Consider the following 20,162-nt stretch of genomic DNA (forward strand, 5'->3'; position numbering starts at 1 on the left):
TTACGTCTAGTAAAGTCCACATAAGTACTCACCATCAGCCTGTGATCCTGTTCTCATTGCTGCTCGTGAGAATTTTGAGTTTTGTATGTCAACATACACCACCTAATTCAGAGAACTGTGCTCTACTGCCTTTGTATTTTTTAATCTGCAACCCCAAACATCCTCTCTTCAGTTTATACCAAACCTCTCTCTGATCTTTACTGCTTATATTTCTACCTTGCTTCCCATTTTGGGATATGAAGTATGAAGTCTCTTAATTTTGTTAAAAATGGAATTTGCAGTTTCTTCTTTTCCTTCCCCACCCCCCCCTTTTTTTTTTTTTTTTTTTTTTTTGGAGACAGAGTCTTGCTCTGTCCCTCTGACTGGAGTGCAGCGGCTCGACTGCAGTTCACTGCAACCTCCATTTCCCAGGTGTGAGTGATCCTCCTACCTCAGCCTCTGGAGTAGCTGGGGAGTATACGCATGCCGGACCACACATGGCTAATTTTTGGTAGAGAAGTGGTTTCGCCACGTTGTCCAAGCTTGTCTTCAACTCCTGAGCTTAAGCGATCCACTTATCTCGGCCTCCCAAAGTGCTGGGATTACAGGTGTGAGCCACTGCACCCAGAAGTGTTTCTTCTTCTTGCTGCTTTTAGGTTAACTCCTATGATTTAGGTCCTCTACTTCAGAAATGCCCATATGTTAAATTATCTATATTTTACAAATTATCGTTTTAATTTCTGCTTTTCCCTTGTTTTGACTATGACTATCTCTTGCTTTTATTCTATGTAAGTAATTCGACTTTTAACTATGTGCAAGCAGTTCATTGTTGTTTTCCATTTTATTAGCTATGGGGATATATTGTTTCAGGTCTCAATTTGTTTCTTTAGCTCCACATTATTTTTGTATCATTTTATTGTTTTATTTTAGTTTTGAGTTCTAATTTTATTAAATTTAATTTCTATTATAGGAGGAATTACTCATGGTCACTTTTTTTTTTTTTACTTTTTTTTAAATTTGAAACTGAATTCTTTATCAGTCTTTTACATGCTATGTACCACTCTGCTTTTGTTTCCAACGGTATGCTTGCACAATTGCAATGCTTTGTTTTATCTTGCTCACATTTACCAGGTTCTGATCTGAACTGTGTTGAATTCTCCTTGAGTTCCTTGGTGGGTGGGTGGGTGGGTGTGTGTGTGTGTGTCTGTTCCTCCCTTCCTGGATACAATTTGAGTTCTGGAGTACAAGTATACTACTATCTGATCACTTGAAGCCTATGTGTTCAAGAAGGATGAGAGGTGAGAACTCTGCTGCAGCTATGGGCAATTACATATTTGATGCTCTGCGCACTGGTCTCTCTGGCAAGATTGATGGAGAATACTGGAATTTCTTGACTCCCTTCCCAGAAAGGCTTCAGGATAGGGTAGGAAGCAGACTTATGTCTCATGCTAGAAATCAGAAATCTTTTTTCTTTTTTTATTTTGGTTACCAAATATGATGTGAAGTTAACATCTTTGACTTCTTTTACTGCTTTTGATGAATTTTTACTGTCTTTAATATTTTTGTTATTATTCATTTAGTGAGGACAGGGAAAATTCTGTCATCTACTTTCATTTTGCTATATTTTCCTGAAAATTCTTCTCTGTTGATGAAGTATTTCATATACTGAAACAAATATACATATATATCTCGACTCTATGCACATCTCTATTTAAGAAATATAGCACTACAAACACCTTTGGTGGTCTGTTTACCACTTCCACTTCCTGTTCACATACTACTGCCGATATCCCAGATGTATTTGCAGTCCTGAGTTTCACATTTGTCATTATCTTGACTTTGTGAAAGCAAATTATACAAATTGGGTCATTCTTATCATACTCAACTAAATCAGAGTCAAAGGGCCTAGGGGAAAATCACCTGGGGCACAGAACACCAGCTCCAAAAATTAAGTTTTCCACAAGCTCAGTTTTAAAAACCCTAAGATTATAGTTTTACCTACTGCTGTCACCAATCAGAGCCAGAAAGCTTCTAGAAGCTTTACTCATGTCAATACATTTCCTTTCAAAACTATATATAACATTTCTCTTCTAATAAAACTTCTAACCTTCTCTTTGTTCTCTGGATGTACTGAAGACCACCCCAGTCTGTGATTATAATTATGATAATTATAATCATATAATTATCTGCCCTGAACTGGAATTCTGTGCTTCCAAATAAAACATTTAATTTAGAGATTCATCTCTCTGTATTATTTTTACTTCGACAATTGATCAAAATCACTTTTGACTCCCTAAACAATGTATTGCTCAGCTTTGTTTTGAACTTTATAAAGATTGTTTTTTTAACTGACAGATATAAACATAATTCATATTTTCACTACTGTTTTATATTTTATTATATAAATTGCCAATACAAACAATGCTTTTATGTATATAATATAAATGTACATACCAAATAATGGAATTGCTGGGTTACAGGGTATTTTTTACGAGATACTATTTTTGTTTCCCATTGTAAAAATCCTTCTTTACTCCAAGGGCATAGATTTTTTATTCTCAAAGTATCAGGGCTTTGTCTTTTGAAGTTAAGCATTCAATGCTCCTGGAATTAACTATTATAATCCATAGTGTGACATTTGTTATAACAAGTTTCTACATGTCTGTAGGTCTGTTTAAGAGCTATTCGTCGGTCTCTTTGTCACTATTAACAAATACTACACTGTCAATGTTAATAACTAGGCAATGTAAATCCAGCCAGTATGTTTTTCCTCACAAGTGTCTAGAATGTTTCTTTACTGTATAAATTCTAGAAGTGTCTCTTCAAGTTCTACTGCGGGGCGGGGGTGGGGGGGAAAGGCCATTAGAGATTTCACTGGCACTGAACTACAAATCAATTTGGGGATGACTGAAATTTTTATGCTATTGTTTACCTATACATAAATATGATATCTCTCCATTTATTTATATCCTCTTCAATGTCATTTAATAAAGATTTGTATTTTTAAATTTTTTATTTTTTATTTTTATGAATACGGAATAGTTGTACATATTTTGATACTAACACATAATGTGTAATGATAAAATCTGAGTAACTGAAATATCCACCACTTCAAACATTTATCATTTATTCTATTGCAAACTTTCTACATCTTCTCTTCTAGCTATTTTGAAATATACAACAAATCACTGTTAATTATAGTCACTCTATTGTGCTATCAAACACTAGGTCTTACTCCAACTGCACTTTTGTATGCACTAACCAGCCTCTCCTTATCCTTCTCTCTCCACTACCCTTCCCAGCCTCTAATAACCACCATTCTATTCTCCACCTCCATGAGATCAATTTCTTTTCTCTCCCACATGAATGAGGACATATAATATTTGTCTTTCTGTTCTTGGCTTATTTCACTTAACATATTGCTCTCCAGCAGTTCCATCCAAATTGCTGCAAATGAAAGGATTTTCTGCTTTTTCATGGCTGAGTAAAACTTTGATCTTTTGTTAGATTTATAGGAAACATATATATTTTTGTTCTATTACATAAGATATCTTTCCGCAAAATGACATTTTCTTGCCTGTGTAGCTGGTGTAGAGAAATGCTACTGATTTTTAACATCCATATTGATCATCTATTTAAAAAAATATCAAACTCTTATTTCTAGTAACTTAAATATAGATTGTCTTAATACATTAGGTCGATAATATGTAAACTGTGAATAACTATTATTTTCTTTCTTCCTTTTCAATTCTTAAACATCTGGTTATTTTGTTTTTCTTGTCTTACCATGCTGGCTAGGAACTGCAGACTGCAGCACAATGCTGCATGGAAATAGCAATGAAATTTTAGTAGTGGTTATAACTTCTCAAATAACAATAAATATTTTAAATATGTTCTAAATAGAACATTTCTTTGAGTAACTTCAAAAGAAAAAATAAAGGCTAGAAGCCTAATAAACATATATCTAGAAAGGCAAACATTTTTAAGCATTAATCAAATCTTTGGGCCAAAGAATAGAAGGCAAAGAACGAACCTTTTTGTAGTAAATCAGGTCCCCTGTCAAGTAGCTGAGGTGGACAAACTCCATATGCAGTGTCCCAAATTCAGCCAGAATGCTGCTACCCGCAGATGCCCAGCCCCAGTTTCGCCCTACTCCACTGAATGAAAGGAAAAGTAAAAGGAGACAGGATGGGGAAAAGACCAAAACATTTGTTTAATGAATATGTAAATTTTAAATAGTTCTCTTATAAATTATCATATTTGACACAAAGGCTTATTTATAACTAAAATTTTATTAAAAATTTAAATACATAATAAATCCATGTTCTAAAAATTAAAACAGTATTTTTCAAATTCATAAATATTTCACCCATTCTCATCTGCATTCATGTCACACAGCCCACAGATAATCACTTCATTTGTTTCTTACATATTACTACAGAATGTTTTATGCATATGTAAACAATCCAAATGTACATTCTCATTGTCCTCCTATCTTAAACAAAACAAGCTAGTGGTCTTTCCATATCAGTTCACAAACAGCTTTCTCAGTTTTTTTTCACTGTTGTACAGAATTCCATAATATTAATGATTCTCAAGTGGAATGCCCCACCCCAAAGGCACATGAAAATGTGTGGAAGCATTCTGAGTTGTTTCAAACCTTGAATGTGCAACCTGCACTTCCCGTGCCAGGTCCAAAGTTATCAACTGCCCTGTAGTCAATGATCGGGACAGTATCATACAATAAAGAACTGGCTTGCACCAAATGCTGATGGCGCCTGTGTGAAAACCAATACATTATATAAATAAATGAAATTTATCTAATAAATTCCCTATTGATGGCCCCATGGGCTACTTCCAATATATTGTTATCATGAACATTTTCATTGAATAATCTCATGCACGTTTCATTTCTGCAGATGTAATCTCTACAAAATGCTCTTGTGTTTTCTTCTTGTAGTCTTTCCAGAGGTTTGTTATTTGAAGCCAGACTACATAAACCAAAAATTACAGAGGCTTTGAATGACAGTATCTTTTAAAAAGGTTAAATTTCTTCTGAACTCAGACTCAGTAAACACAGATTATATTGTGTTTTAGGCTTTGTTAAGAATCGCCCATTTCAGTTTTTACCCCAACCTCCAGAAGCAGCCCTGGGGATTTCAGTTGGAAGCCAGGGGTATTTACCAAGTGCACCTATGCAGCCTTAACCTCTGTTTCCCCACCATCATGTGGCTGTTAAATAATTTCTTCTGCTATTTTCTGCTGAGTTTCTTTGAGTCTTGCTTGCCCCATACATGTGTAGTTATAGAATCACCAACGACTTGAGCGAAATTTGTCCATAAATTTTGGGGCTTTTCCTCTGCAATTTCTTTCTATCTGAGATTTTGTTCCTATGTTTCAGTCATTTTAGCAGCTCCAAGGCCTGACCACTGTCTCCTCGTTAGACTTGGTCTATATTGCTCTAAACATGTCCTCGGGAAAAAGCCAATGTTTATATGGAGATAACCTCTTAGGATCATAGCCCCTTCAAGTTCTATGTGAGTTAGTTGCATTTCAATGTATTTAAACCATTTGGTTTTATATATTTTGTCTAACTTTCATGACTGCTTTTGGTAGGACGGCAGTCTGATAAAAGGTATTTCATGGTTGGAACTGGAAGTCTAGATGATTCAAGCAGCAAAGTTTCTGGATTATTCCTACAAGAACTCTAAACCATTCTTAGGATCTTGTCTTATTTTTAGGGTGAAGTATAAATATAAATATTTTTGCCAGGCGCAGTGGCTCATGCCTGTAATCCCAACACTTTGAGAGGCAAAGAAGGGCGGATCACCTGAGGTCAGGAGTTCGAGACCAGCCTGGCTAACATTGTGAAACCCCGTTTCTATTAATAATACAAAAAATTATCCGGGCATGGTGGCGCATGCCATAATCCCAGCTACTCAGGAGGCTGAGGCAGGAGAATTTCTTGAACCCAGGAGGCAGAGGTTGCAGTGAGCTGAGATTGTGCCATAGCACTCCAGCTTGGGCAACAAGGGCAAAGCTCCGTCTTAAAAAAAAAAAAAAAATATATATATATATATATATATACACACACACATACACACACACACACACACACACACACATTATTTTTTTATCTTATGTTCACTTGTAATCTGTCAATTCAATATGCTATATTTTATTTGTGTTTAGAAAACATTAAAAGAGATATAAGAACATATGACAACCCTGCTTAAAGTTCCTTCATTGTTTGCTGCTATTTTTAAACTGTCTGAAAATATGGAAGGCAAATACACTAAGATATTTTATAGCTAGAAGTGAGAATCAAAGAATAAATAATGGATATAGTAGCTATATTAGACAGTCATTCATTTCACAAATAGTAAGTGTTTACTATGCTGTGAGAGAGTGGTGAACCTGACATATAATATTCCTGCTGCTACAATAAATAAGATCATTTTAATAGTGACAGTTGCTATGAAGAAAATTAAAAAAGAAAAACAGAATATTGAATACTAGGGATAGAAAGTAAACTAGAAAAAAGACTCTTTACATATTATGTTCAGAGATAATGTTTCTAAAATGATACAGTTTGACCTGGGACCTGAATGATTACAAGCCCGTGATGAAAAGATTTGGAAGACAGAATTCCCAGTAAGGGAAACAGCAAATGCAATGGCCTTGAGGGAAAGGAAGGAGGCTAGTTTGGCTAGAGTTCAGAAAGTAAGAAGTGAATGACACAGGATGAGATTAAAAAGCAAGGTATAATCCAGACTATGAAAGAATTTTGTAGGCCATGGTAAAATTTTAGTCTGTAAGTAAAATTGTAGTCTCTAAGTGTGATGGAAAATCATGAATAACTTTAAGGATTATACCATAATACTTAAGGAATGAAGCATACCATTTAGAAAGATTAACTAGGTTTCAGCCCAGTGGATGAATTATAGTGTGGTCAAGAATAAAAACAAAACAGGAAGTCCAACAGTTTGTCATCCTCTATAAAAAGAACTTCTAGCCAAAAGTCAAAAAGGAACATTTTCCAAATGCTAAATTCTAAACAAGGTTTTTAAATGTTTTACATACAGCATCACAGGAAGAGTCTAAAATATTAAATCTGATACTTACTTATATCCTAGCAACTCAGAAAAACAAGAAAATCCCTAAGAACAAGATATAACACTGCTGAGGATAGAAAAATTCCAACTATGAAAAGATGATGAGCTGCCAAAAACTAGTCATGTCATAATTTCATACAAATGTTATGTTTTTTTCAACTGATCAAAATAAAAGGTCTGGATACTAAAATTTACATATATACTCAGAGAACCTGAGTTAACAAAAAAATTGCGATGAATACAAAAAAACAACAACAAGCAAGGAGAAAGCATGTTTCTCTTACCTGACAACCAGCAGAAGGAAAGATTCTAAAAATGTTTGGTGAACTATTGACAGTAAATCAACCTAAGTGTTCTACAATCATATTAAACTGCTTTGATAATGAGTCATCTATATTTGGTTTGCATTTTGTTCAAAGTCAGCTGAACACATTTACTCAATGTACTGAAAGAACGCAGTAAAGCATTTAGTGAACTGCAGTTATTAGAAACCACGCTTGCAAACAGGCTGACAATGAAATGCATTCCAACAAAAGCAAGGAATGAACTAAAGAAATTAAGCACTCAATGTGTAAGCTTAAGTTGAAATATCTTCATTTGTAGGAATAATCATTTGATGGGGCTCCTATTTTCAATGAGATTTATTTACATTGTATACTTGAATAGAGTGAAATTGAGAAGCCCTATGATTTTGTATCAACTAAACTGGAAGATTATTTAAAGTAATTACAAATAAAAGTCTATGTAAGAAGCCCTATGATTTTGTATCAACTAAACTGGAAGATTATTTAAAGTAATTACAAATAAAAGTCTATGTAAAAATATCTCAGATTTGTGGAAGGTATTCTAAATGAAAACAAAAGAATGGGATTTGTGAAAATATCTGATCTGAAATATTTAAACATTTTAATATGCAAAAATTTAGAATTGAGAATATCCTACAATTAAGCAGAATTTGCTCTAAGCAAGCGTTGGGAGAATATCTTCTCTAATAAAAGCATACAGGACTCAACTGAAAGTGCCAGTAATTTCAAAATTAGATAAATATACAAGAATGCATCATTTTGTACATGTCTTCCTTAGTCCATATATCCCATTTCTTTGGGCCTGTGATGGGAGGGGCTGCTATGAAGATCTCTGACATGCCCTGGAGACATTTTCCCCATTCCCTTGGGGATTCATATTCAGCTCCTCATTGCTTTTGCAAATTTCTGCAGCCAGCTTGAATTTCTCAGAAAATGAGCTTTTCTTTTCTACTGCATTGTCAGGCTGCAAATTATCCAGAACTTCTACACTCTGTTTCCCTTATAAAACTGAATGCCTTTAACAGCACTCAAAATCACATCTTGAATGCTTTGCTGCTTAGAAACTTCTCGCACTAGATACCCTAGATCATCTCTCTCAAGTTCAAAGCTCCATACATCTCTAGGGCAGGAGCAAAATGCCACCAGTGTCTTGCCTAAAACATAACAAGGGTCACCTATGCTCCAATTCCCAACAAGTTCCTCATTTCCATCTGAGACCAACTCAGCCTGGACTTTATTGTCTATGTCGCTATCAGTATTTTAGGTAAAGCCATTCCATAAGTTTCAAGAAGTTCAAAACTTTCCCACATCTTCCTGTCTTCTTCTAGGTCCTCCAAACTGTTCAATCTCTGCCTGTTACCCAGTTCCAAAGTCACTTCCACATTTTCAGGTATCTTTTCAGCAACACTCCATTCGACTGGTACTTGCTGCCTCACCTGTCACCTTTATGTTTTGTAGGTAGCTTCCTTCCTTAAACCTTGTGAATCAACCTCTGTAAGCCTCAAACTTTTCTCCTACAGCTTCCTCACCTCTTTCAGCATTCATAGAAGTGAAGAGAGTTAGGGCCTTGCTCTGCATTAGGCTTTGGCTTAAGAGAATGTTGTAGCTGGTTTCACCTTCCGCATAGACCACTCAAACTTTCTCCACATTGGCCATACAGCTATTTTGCTTTCTCATCATTCATGTGTTCACTGGCATAGTACCGTTAATTTCTTTTACGAACCCTTCCTTTGCATTTACAACTTGACTGACTGTGGCACAAGAGGCCTAGCTTTTGGCTATCTCAGCTTTTGACATGACTTTCTCACTAAGCTTAATTATTTTTAGTTTTTTTTTGAGACAAGGTCTGGCTCTGTCACCCGGGCTGGAGTTGCTGTGACAGGATCTCAGCTCACTGCAAGCTCCACCTCCTGGGCTCAAGCAATTATCCCACTATAAGTGGGACTACAGGCCCACACCACCATGCCCAAATGTTGCCCAGGCTGGTCTTGAACTTCTGAGCTCAAGCAATCCACATGCCTCAGCCTCCCAAAGTGCTGGGATTATGGGTGTAAACCTAGCCTAATTTCTAACTTTTGATTTAAAGTGAGAGGCATTCTATTCTTCTTATCTCTGGAATACATCAAGACCATTGTAAGGTTATTTATTGGCATTGTTCTGTCTCAGGGAATAGGGAAGTCCAAGGATAAGGTAAAAGAGGGAGAATGGCCAATTTGTGAAGCAGTCAGAACACAGGCAACATTTAGTGATTAAGTTTGCCATCATCTATAACTGCTTGTTCATGGTGCCCAAAATAATTCTGCAGTAACTAGAAAGATTACTGATCACAGATAACTGTAACAGATATAATAATAATGAAAAGGTTTAAAATATTGTGACAATTATCAAAATGTGATCCAGAGACAAGAAGTGTGTGTATGCTGCAGGAAAAATGGCACCAGTAGACCTGCTCAACACAAGGTTGACACAAACCATCAATTTGTTTAAAAAAAAAAAAAAAAAAAAAAAGGAAAAAAGCAGTATCTGCAAAGAACAATTAAGCGAAGCACAATAAAACAATTCATGCATGTAGTTTTTCTGCGACTCCTCCCACCCCCACCACTCTATTACAGGTATGAATTGTTTCTGACACTGCCCCATAGGTCACTGGATATGCTTCACTCCAGACTCCAGCTTTTTACTTTTCTTTCTGTGCTTCAGTTTACGTGGTTACTATTGTTTTGTCTTCAAGCTCACTGGTCTTTTCTGATGCAGTATCAAATCTGCCCTTAAGCTGGTCAAGTAAACCTTTTATTTCATATATTTCTCAGCTCTAGAAGTTTCACTATGGTCCTTTTAAAAATCTCTTTTCTCATTCTTCACATTTGCCTTTAAATCCTTGAGCATACTTACAATTGCTATTTAAATTCCTTTACTGCTATCTCTATCACCTCTCTTATTTCCATGTCTGTTTCTATGAACAGATTTCTCTTTGGGCTACAGAATAATGGGCTACATTATTCTGCTGCTCCTTTGCATGCCATAAAGTAATTTTGGATTGGATTACAGATATTATAAAAATATATTGTTGAATATCTGAATTTTGTTTTCTTTCTTTAAAACATACTCAGTTTTCTTTTAAACATATTCAGACAAGCAGAGAACCAAATCATGAATAAGCTCCCACTCACAATTGTCGCAAAGAGAATAAAATACCCAGGAATACAGCTAACAAGGGAAGTGAAGGACCTCTTCACAGAGAACTACAAACCACTGCTCCAAGAAATCAGAGAGAACACAGGCAGATGGAAAAACATTCCATGCTCATGGATAGAAAGAATCATTATGATGAAAATGACCATATTGCCCCAAACAATTTATAGATTCAATTCTATTCCCATTAAACCATTGATATTCTTCACAGAAATTTGAAAAAAAAAAAAAAAAAAAAAAGAAAAAAAAAAAAAAAACAACTATTTTAAAATTTATATGGAAACAGAAAAAAGCTTAGTCAGGACATTCCTAAGCAAAAAGAACAAAGCTGAAGGCATCACACTATCCAACTTCAAACTATACTATTAATAGCAAAAAAAAATTGCGATTTTTTTTTGCTATTAATAGTATACAAGGCCGGGCACGGTGGCTCACGCCTGTAATCCCAGCACTTTGGGAGGCCGAGGCGGGAGGATCAGGAGGTCAAGAGATCAAGACCATCCTGGTCAACATGGTGAAACCCCGTTTCTACTAAAAAAACAAAAATTCAGCTGGGCATGGTGGCGTGTGCCTGTAATCCTAGCTACTCAGGAGGCTGAGGCAGGAGAATTGCCTGAACCCAGGAGGCGGAGGTTGCGGTGAGCCGAGATTGCGCCATTGCACTCCAGCCTGGGTAACATGAGTGAAACTCCGTCCCAAAAAAAAAAAAAAAAAAATAGTATACAAAAAAAAGCTAATGTACAAAAAGATCTTAAGGACTGATTTTTTTTTAAATAGCCAATAAAAAACAGACAAAGGACAAAAACATTACTGAAATAATAAAAGGCTCATGTTATTAGAAAACATATACTAAATGTCTAAGTATTTAAGAGTAAAGCTTCATCAATATGCATGAAGCAAAAAATTGACAGAAATAAAGAAGAGACAATACCACGACCATATCTGGGATATTTTAACACTTCATTTCAGGAATGTATAAAACAATTATACCAAAAAAAAATCAGGGAAGATATACATGATCCAAACACCATAACCTAATTGATATATATATATAGAATGTTACACCCAACAACTGCAGAATACATGTATTCTTATCAAGTGCATATACCAAAAAAGACTATATGCTGAGCTACAAACAAGTTGTAATAAATTTGAAAGGATTCAAATTGTATTTTTTATGATCATAATTAAATTAGAAATCAAAACAATATGATATCTAAAACACAGCTTAAAATTTGGCAATTAAACCACACAATTATATAACTAATGCGTCAAAGATGAAATTCTACAGAAAATGAGAAAATATTATGAACTGAATGATAACAAAAAAACAACTTATCAAAATTCTGGGATGCAGCTAAAGCAGTCCCTGGAGGGAAATTTATAGCTTTATAGGAAAACAGTCATTTATGGAAGGAAAAGAGAGAAAACTGTAAGATCAGTGAAGAAAGGTATAACCTAGAGTTCCAATGTAAGAAACTAGAGAGCAAAATTAACTCCAATAAGAAAAGGAAATAATAAACCAGAAATCAGTAAAGCCAAAAAGGAGTAAAAATTAACAAAAACAGAAGTACTTTTCTGAAAAGATTAACAAAATTGACAAATGCCTCATTAAAGTTATAAAGAGAAAAGAAAAGAATACAAATTACCAGGATCAGGAATGAAAGAATGGTTGTCACTATGGAATCTACAAAGAAGAAAGGTAAAAGAAAGTAACACCAGAACAACTTTACGCCAAATTTTCTAATTTAAGTGAAACAGAGAAATTTCTTTAAGTAAAACTGATACACAATAAAACAAAATCTGAATATTTATATATGATACATATGTTTATGTATATCTTATATATAAATAGGTCATATATAAATATATACACAAATTTTCTTATATATGTATACATATAAATTTATATATATATATACACACACATACACATACACATACACACACACACACACTCACACACACACAAAAATTTAGGCAGGGTGCAGTGGCTCACATCTATAATCCTAACACACCCTGGGAGGCCAGAAAGGGAGGATCACTTGAGCTCAGGAGTTTGGCACCAAACTAGGCAACACAGCGAGACCCCATCTCAACAAAATTGGCTGGGCGTGGTGGCACACACCTATAGTCTCAGCTACTTGGTACGCTGAGATGAGAGGATCACTTAAGCTTGGCAGGTCAAGACTGCAGTGAGCTGTGATTGTGCCACTATACTCCAGCCTGGGCAACAGAGCAAAACCTTGTCTCCAAACCAACCCCTCCAAACACACACAACACACACATGAAAATTTTAATTTGTTATTAAAAACTTCCCAACAAAAAAAATATCTGGCCCAGGTAGTTGCATTTAGTTCTATCTATCAAACAGTTAAGGAAGAAGTAACTACAACACTCCACAAATTACTTCTGAAAACAACTTTAATAATAATACCTCATTTAATGAGACCAGGTAACTTTCACTAAAATCTGACAAAGGCATTCCAAAAATAAAATTCCTACCAATATCTATTAAATAGTTTCAAAATATATTCAGAAACAAAATACAGCAAAATATAAAAAGGATACATTACGGCCAAGGAATATCTAAGGAATTAAAAGTTGATTTAACATTTGAAAATCTTACAAGTAATTTATGCTATTAAAATTAAAAGAATAATGGGGGAAAACCTCATGATTATCCCCAGAGATGAAAAAAAAAGTATCTGGCAACACTTAACATCCATTCGCAGTAAAACAACAACAACAAAATCTCAGTGAAATAGGAATAGAAGGAAATTTCCTCAAACTGATAAAGGGAATTGATGTAACTGATGAAAACTACAAATAATGCGATACTTCAATTTTTTTAGAAAAGGAGTATTTCAAAGCTTTTATGGAAATCTCAAAGAATGTAAACAATACAGATGGAGACAATTTTTTAAAACAAGACTGTAAACTAAAAGTTATAAAAGATATACTTGAATATATAAAAGTTTAAAACTTATGAATCATAAATTACTATAAAGACAACAGACCAACAGAAGAGTAGAGAGAGGAGAATTAATCCTATAATCTACAAAATACTTTATAAATTAATCAGAAAAAGGCAAAGAACTCCAGCAAGACTTAGGAATAGACAATTCACAAAAAAGCAAATCTACATGTCCAATAAATTTATAAAAAGGATGTTCAAATTCACTAGTTAGAAAATACAAACAACGATTATACCTGTAGATAGAGACTCTCACATATTGTTGGTAGAAATGTACTACAGCCTTTCTGGAACTCATTTTGGCAACATCTATTAAAGTTAAAAATATATATCCCTTTAATCCAGCAATCCCACATCTGGAAATCTGTCCCACAGATGAAAAAAGGTATATGTTCTTTGATCTAGCAATTGTATTCTTGAGAACCATTTTCTAAGAAATAAAATTGCTACTACACAAGGACATATATAACAGGATGCTATTCAGCAATGTGTGTGGTAGGAAAACAAGGAAAACAAATACCACTGATATGAAAATTAATGAATAAATTATGGTATAACTATCCCATTTCTCATTCAGTATTCATCACAAAGATTGATTTAGATCTTTATTGGGTGACTTGGAATCATATTTCCATGGAGTATTATTGAGTGAGAAAGATAAGAAACAGAAAAGTGAGCCATTAAAGTGATAAACCAAGTAAACATTACAAAAAAAGCTCTGCTTTTATTTCTGTCTGCTGTATCATATTGTAGAAGATAAATATAAGACTATTAAAAGGGGTTGGCTTTCAGTCATCAAGACTGGGCAGGAAAGCCTATGTGTGGGAAATGTGTAGACCCCAGCCAAAAAAATAACAATAATAACTTTAAAAAACAGGTAAATAATGCTAGGTGCAGTGGTTCATGCCTATAATCCCAGCACTTTAGGAGGTAAGAGGATTGCTTGAGCCCAGGAATTCGAGGTCTGCCTAGGCAACAAAATAAGATCCCATCTCTGCAAAAAAAATTTTTTTTAATTGTTAAGTACATGAATAATTATTCATAATATAAATTATTATATATTATTCAAAATATAAAAAAAATGATGTATTTGTTTAAGTATACACCAAAGAAACTAAATTAAAATGAATCTTATAAAATGCTTATAACATGGTCCTTGGAAACCTTTCCACTTTAATCTCAATCTTAACTTAGAAGTTCTGCAATTTAATCTTGATTTTCAAGTTCTTGTCCTCTATATAGACAAAATAAGGGCCTCCAGTCTGTCTTCCTACTGAAATTAAATTTTAATTATTATCTAAGTAGACAATAATGTCTGATTCTGATGATGATCCTGAAGGAAATATCACAAAATCTGTCACGAAACAAGTACGTACACAACATCACTTGGCCATATCCTTCCACGGAGCTTGCTCTGGAACTCCAGCCAGCTATTTCCTCATCAAGGAGGTAATTTGCACTAAATATAGTGCATGAAATCAGAAATAGTAAAGTTAGATTAATATTCAGTATTAAATGCTGCTGACATCTCAATGTAAATCTCAACTCAATAAAGTTGTTCATGTCGTTTTTAAAAATAATGTCACAGATTCACATCACCAGAAAAATAAATGTTCCTAACTTTTATTCTAAAGGCTCTCAGTGCACGAACAACAATCAGATTTTTAGGTAATTTCCAAATTCAAACATTATGATGAATATATTTTACTAGGAGAAAAAAATGAGCATAACAAATTTCAGTCAGCATAAATTACTTAAATGCAAGTTCAAATATGTTGATATTATTAAAATATTAATTGTATATCTTTGTATAATTTATAAAGTTGTCCAAAGAAAACATTTCATCTACTTCTAAGTAAAAAAACAATGTTTTCAATTAGAATAAAACAGATTGTAAAGAATGATACTTAAGAGTTCAGTTTGAATTTCAATAGTGTAGATGCTAGAATAAAAACCACACAGTCAACATCATGAATTATCTCTTCCTTTATCTTTAATATGACATTCAGCAATAGGAAGCCCTAATTTCTAAGTATACTGTTTTCCATTTTCACTTAGAAGATCAGCACGTAGTATATAAAAAGAAAAAGTGGGGGATGTACTTTGGCTCTATTCTAGAACTAAATGGAAACAAATAAGCAAAGAAAAGAAACAAATATTGTATACCATACTGGTGAGGAAGAGAAATCTAGACTTAGAGAAATGAGTAGTAAAAACTGCGGTGAAGACAGTTAACTTCTTTCAAAATAAAGGACATATTTTAAAAATCGGAAAATGTTTTAAAGAAACAAATGTATGCATATACACAGAAGAAAACAAAGATTATATATATAGAGAAAAACAATATAAGTCTTAAAAATACATGGGTGTGAGTCATTAGAAATTTCTAAGACTAAAAGGTCAAAATAATTCTTCCAGAATAAGAATATCCACATAAAGTTACCTTTTCAAATTCACCATTGCCCAAGGAATCCCAGTAGGTGTGTTAAAGGCAGGAAGGAGTTTCTCAGCCAATTGCACTGCTTTAATCTTGAATATCTGAGATTTAAAACATGGAATATTCATAAATTATAGCCACCAGTAAGCATTTACTTATTGCGCTCTCTCTCTCATAGTATACATAGCACAAGGTACTGAGTACACGCAAGCACAAGGTGGGAAAAAGCATCTCATTGCCACCATGCAGCATACGGCAATGAGAGAATATGTTTGCTAACTGGATACTAAGGAAAGAAAGCTAACCATGCAAAGGCCTGAAACTACAATTAATTGAAAAGCAAGGACTTAGTTTTGGTGTTGATATTCTATTTTCAGCTGGTAAAAACTTTAAGAGGAAATATTAGGCTATGGACTTTTCATCCAAGGTAAACAAGTTTAGTCCAAAATATAAGCAAAAGAAAGAGGTAACTCAATTTGGATAAATGCCCTTAAACTACTATGAACATGTTACGTCTCAAAATTTTCCATCAAGGTTTAACCATATTATAAAAAAGAAAAGAAAACATTTGAGTTCACATGTTAAATTTACTTTGAGAGTTATAAAGGCTTCATTGTGGCCGGGTGCAGTGGCTCACGGCTGTAATCTCAGAACTTTGCGGGGCCGAGGCAGGTGAATCATGAGGTCAGGAGTTCAAGCCCAGTCTGGCCAACATAGTGAAAGCCTATCTCTACTAAAAATACAAAAATTAGCTGGGCATGGTGACGGGTGCTGTAACCCCAGCTGCTTGGGAGGCTGAGGCAGGAGAATGTAAACCCGGGAGGCAGAGGTTGCAGTGAGCCAAGATTGCACCACTGCACTGCAGCCTGGGCAACAGTGCGAGACTTCGTCTCTAAATAAATAAATGCTTCATTTTTCAGTCCCAAATGCTGCTTTTTTGGTATCTGAAAACAATAAATTTCCTAAATACAGTGGTATCCAAACTTTTAAAATCATGTAGATAGTAAAATTTCTATTATTTTCTTAACATGCAGTATTATGAAGATGTATATAGTAAAATTTCTACTATTTTCTTAGCATACCCAATAGATAAGTGTGCATACTTAACTTTAGAAACCACTGACTTACAGATTCCAAATTGTGACTGGGTCATAATGTTCTATTAGAAAAAGTAGCACACTCTCCTATATGCATGAAGCCTATCCCCTCCTCTCAAATGGTCTCCAAATTGAATGGTTACTTAAAGCTCGAACTTTTCACTGCAGCCAAATAATATGATAAAAATAGTCTTAGATTCTTCTAATAATATAATAAGTAGTTAAAGATCTGGAATAAGTCAAAATTTTGAGTTGAGATTATAACAAAGCATACCAACATTACTGGGGATAGAAAACATTAGAGAGAAATATGTACAAGTAGATAAGGAAATATCATAGAGGTAATGTATCCCCATTACCTCTGTGTCTTCACCCCCTCCTTCATGCACCCTCTTCCATTCACTCTGTCCCTCATTAAGATGTTCCAAAGTTCCCTCAGTAAGGCAAAAGCTACTTAGCAGAACTTTTAATTAGATATAGTCACACATCTACAATTTATCATTTCCTTCAGTATCTACTTTAACATCAAAACCCCAAAGAAAAACATTATAATTTACGGTGAAAGTTGCATAATTTTCTCATATTCATCTCAATTAGGAAAAGCAAATGTAAAATCAGTTCTCTCTTTATTAATATCATTTACATGTTAGTAAAGACAAGCTACCTTACATAGCAAAAAGTATTGCTTATTTACCATGAAGACAAAGGAATCAACTTTCTTATCTAATAACTAATCTTAATACTATATATTTGTTAATCACACAGTTTTGTATCACATCTTTTCTAAATATAAACTAAAATTTAAAGTGATAAAATGACCTACAAATGTAAACTTTTTGTAAATAGAAAGCATGCTCAATTCATTTCCAGAATAAACCAATAACATATTGTCTAATTTTCAACTAAAAATCTTGTGTCATTAATAGCAATTAACATATACAATAAACAGTTATAGTAGACAGGTCTAAAAGAAAACAATACCGTAATGTCATTGAGAAAAATTCCCTTACATAGGATGTAAATCTTAATTTATTCACAAATATATAAACTCTTTAATAATATATTTTAGGTTTATCTTCCCTATTTTCAGAAAAATATTTTGGTAGGCAACAGCAACAGCAAATTTAAAACAAATTAGTTTTCAGTATGCAATGCAGGCAAATAATACAAAATCCAAAAAGCATCAAAAGTAAAAATTAAGTTTCTTTTTCAGCTCTGTCCCTCAACCACACAACTCCTTTTACAACGCAACCATCTATTAGCTTCTTTGTATTTTGTGCCAAATCAGTTCCATGGTACACATGGTTCCTAGTCATGTCACATAAAATCCTCATTCCCAAACCCTCCTAAAAATAGAATTTCTGTTGCAATTTATACACGCTCAAGAGTCTCTCTAACACAGAATATCATACATTCTGAACTTGCTTCTTTAACTTATTGTTTTGTACCTTGAAGAGCTTTCCAAATCAGCCTACAAAGGGTTACCATCTCATTCTCTTTGGTGGCTGCAGAATTTCCTTTTTTATGGATATACTATAATTTATTTACTCAGTCCTCCACTGATGGACAATTTAATTTATTTCTACAGTATATGGCTATGTAAAATGAATTCCAGAAGTGGATTTGTTGTTTCAATCAGTAGGAACATTTGTAATTTTAATAAGTTACTGCCAGTTTGCCCTTCATAAGTGTTTTGCTAATTTATACTTCTACCAGCAATTTGAGTGGCTGTTTCATGTTATCTGTTAGCACAAAAGTTATCAAACTGTTGACTACTACCAATCTGATAGTAGAAAAGGATACTCCATTGCCATAACTCTCATTTCTTTTATTATGAATGTGGCAGGTACTCAAAATCCATTCAAATCCTCTTTCAAGTATTGCAGAGAATGGAAAATTATACACAACATTTGTCAGAGTTCACTCCAGTTAAGGGTCTAGATAGGACCAAAGCACGCCAATTATAAACAAATACGTGACATCAGAGGGAAGAAGTGAGCACACTGGAGCAGTGGTCACATGATGGGAGACTGCTTGTCTGGTAAGCACTGTGGTGGAGGTAATTGATTCTTCTCTGGTAGCTCTAACAGAAGTTCTAGTGACTGGTCTCTGATTTCACAGATACTTAGGGGTAATGAAGACAACAGAACTGGTACTCATCAGCTACATGGTACACTTAAGCATTTAAGCATTTCTCTTGGCTGCAGGGGTCCAAGTGTGTAACAAAAGTATCTGATTTCCTAACTTTCCCAAAGACTGTCAGCTAGTCAGTACCCTCTAATAAATCACTAGCTAAAATGGATTCTGGTTCCTGCAACTAGGACTGTTAACTGATAAAATGATGAAAGTAAATAATTTGCAGATTCAAGAGTCTCAAAAGTACTTAAAAGAAGACTTCCAAGCATTTCATTCATAGAAAAAACTTTTATGTATTCAGTGTATGTAAAATGTAAAACCTTCCAGATATTTTTATCAGAATAAATTATAGGTAAAAACCAGTCCTAGGTTTAGAAGAATTAGGATTAGAAGAATTGACCCTAGGTTCAGAAGAACTAGAAGAAATAAAATTTAACAGACACAATGTGGCAAAACTATGAAGAGATTTAAAGTATAAGTAACGAAAATGAGGCTGGGCATGGTGGCTCACGCCTGTCATCCCAGCACTTTGGGACGCTGAGGTGGGTGGATCATTTGAGGCCAGAGGTTTGAGACCAGCCTGGCCAACATGGTGAAACTCTGTCTCTACTAAAAACACAAAAATTTAGCCAGGTGTGAAGATGTGCACCTGTAGTCCCAGCTACTCAGGAGGCTGAGGCCAGAGAATCACTTGAACCCGGGAGGCAGAGTTTACAGTGAACCAAGATAGTACCACTGCACCCCAGCCTGGGCAACAAAGCAAGACTCTGACTCTCCAAAAAAAAAAAAAAAAAAACAGTTAAGCCAACACAATAGGTAACACAGAGCCACTGTGGATTCTTGAGGAGGGACGTGACATTAGAATCTATATATGTTTCTTATGCTTGTTTTCTTTATTAGAGTATTTAAATTACTAAGGTAATA

At 34.4% G+C, this 20,162-nt stretch overlaps 1 protein-coding gene across 2 annotated transcripts in view; it reads right to left on the reverse strand.

Annotated features, from left to right (window-relative positions):
• MAN1A2 (mannosidase alpha class 1A member 2) overlaps nt 1-20,162 on the reverse strand; it is a 160,980-nt gene that overhangs the window by 69,915 nt on the left and 70,903 nt on the right. For both annotated transcript variants that reach the window (XM_032249606.1, XM_032249607.1), the window contains 2 exons: nt 16,012-16,106; nt 4,013-4,136 (listed from right to left, as the gene is read on the reverse strand). In XM_032249606.1, coding sequence (XP_032105497.1) covers nt 4,013-4,136; nt 16,012-16,106 — 219 coding nt within the window. The remainder of the gene's footprint in view (nt 1-4,012; nt 4,137-16,011; nt 16,107-20,162) is intronic.

The sequence above is a fragment of the Sapajus apella genome, unplaced genomic scaffold, assembly GCF_009761245.1.
Source record: "Sapajus apella isolate SASKATOON/1434 unplaced genomic scaffold, GSC_monkey_1.0 scaffold69, whole genome shotgun sequence".
Taxonomy (NCBI): domain Eukaryota; kingdom Metazoa; phylum Chordata; class Mammalia; order Primates; family Cebidae; genus Sapajus; species Sapajus apella.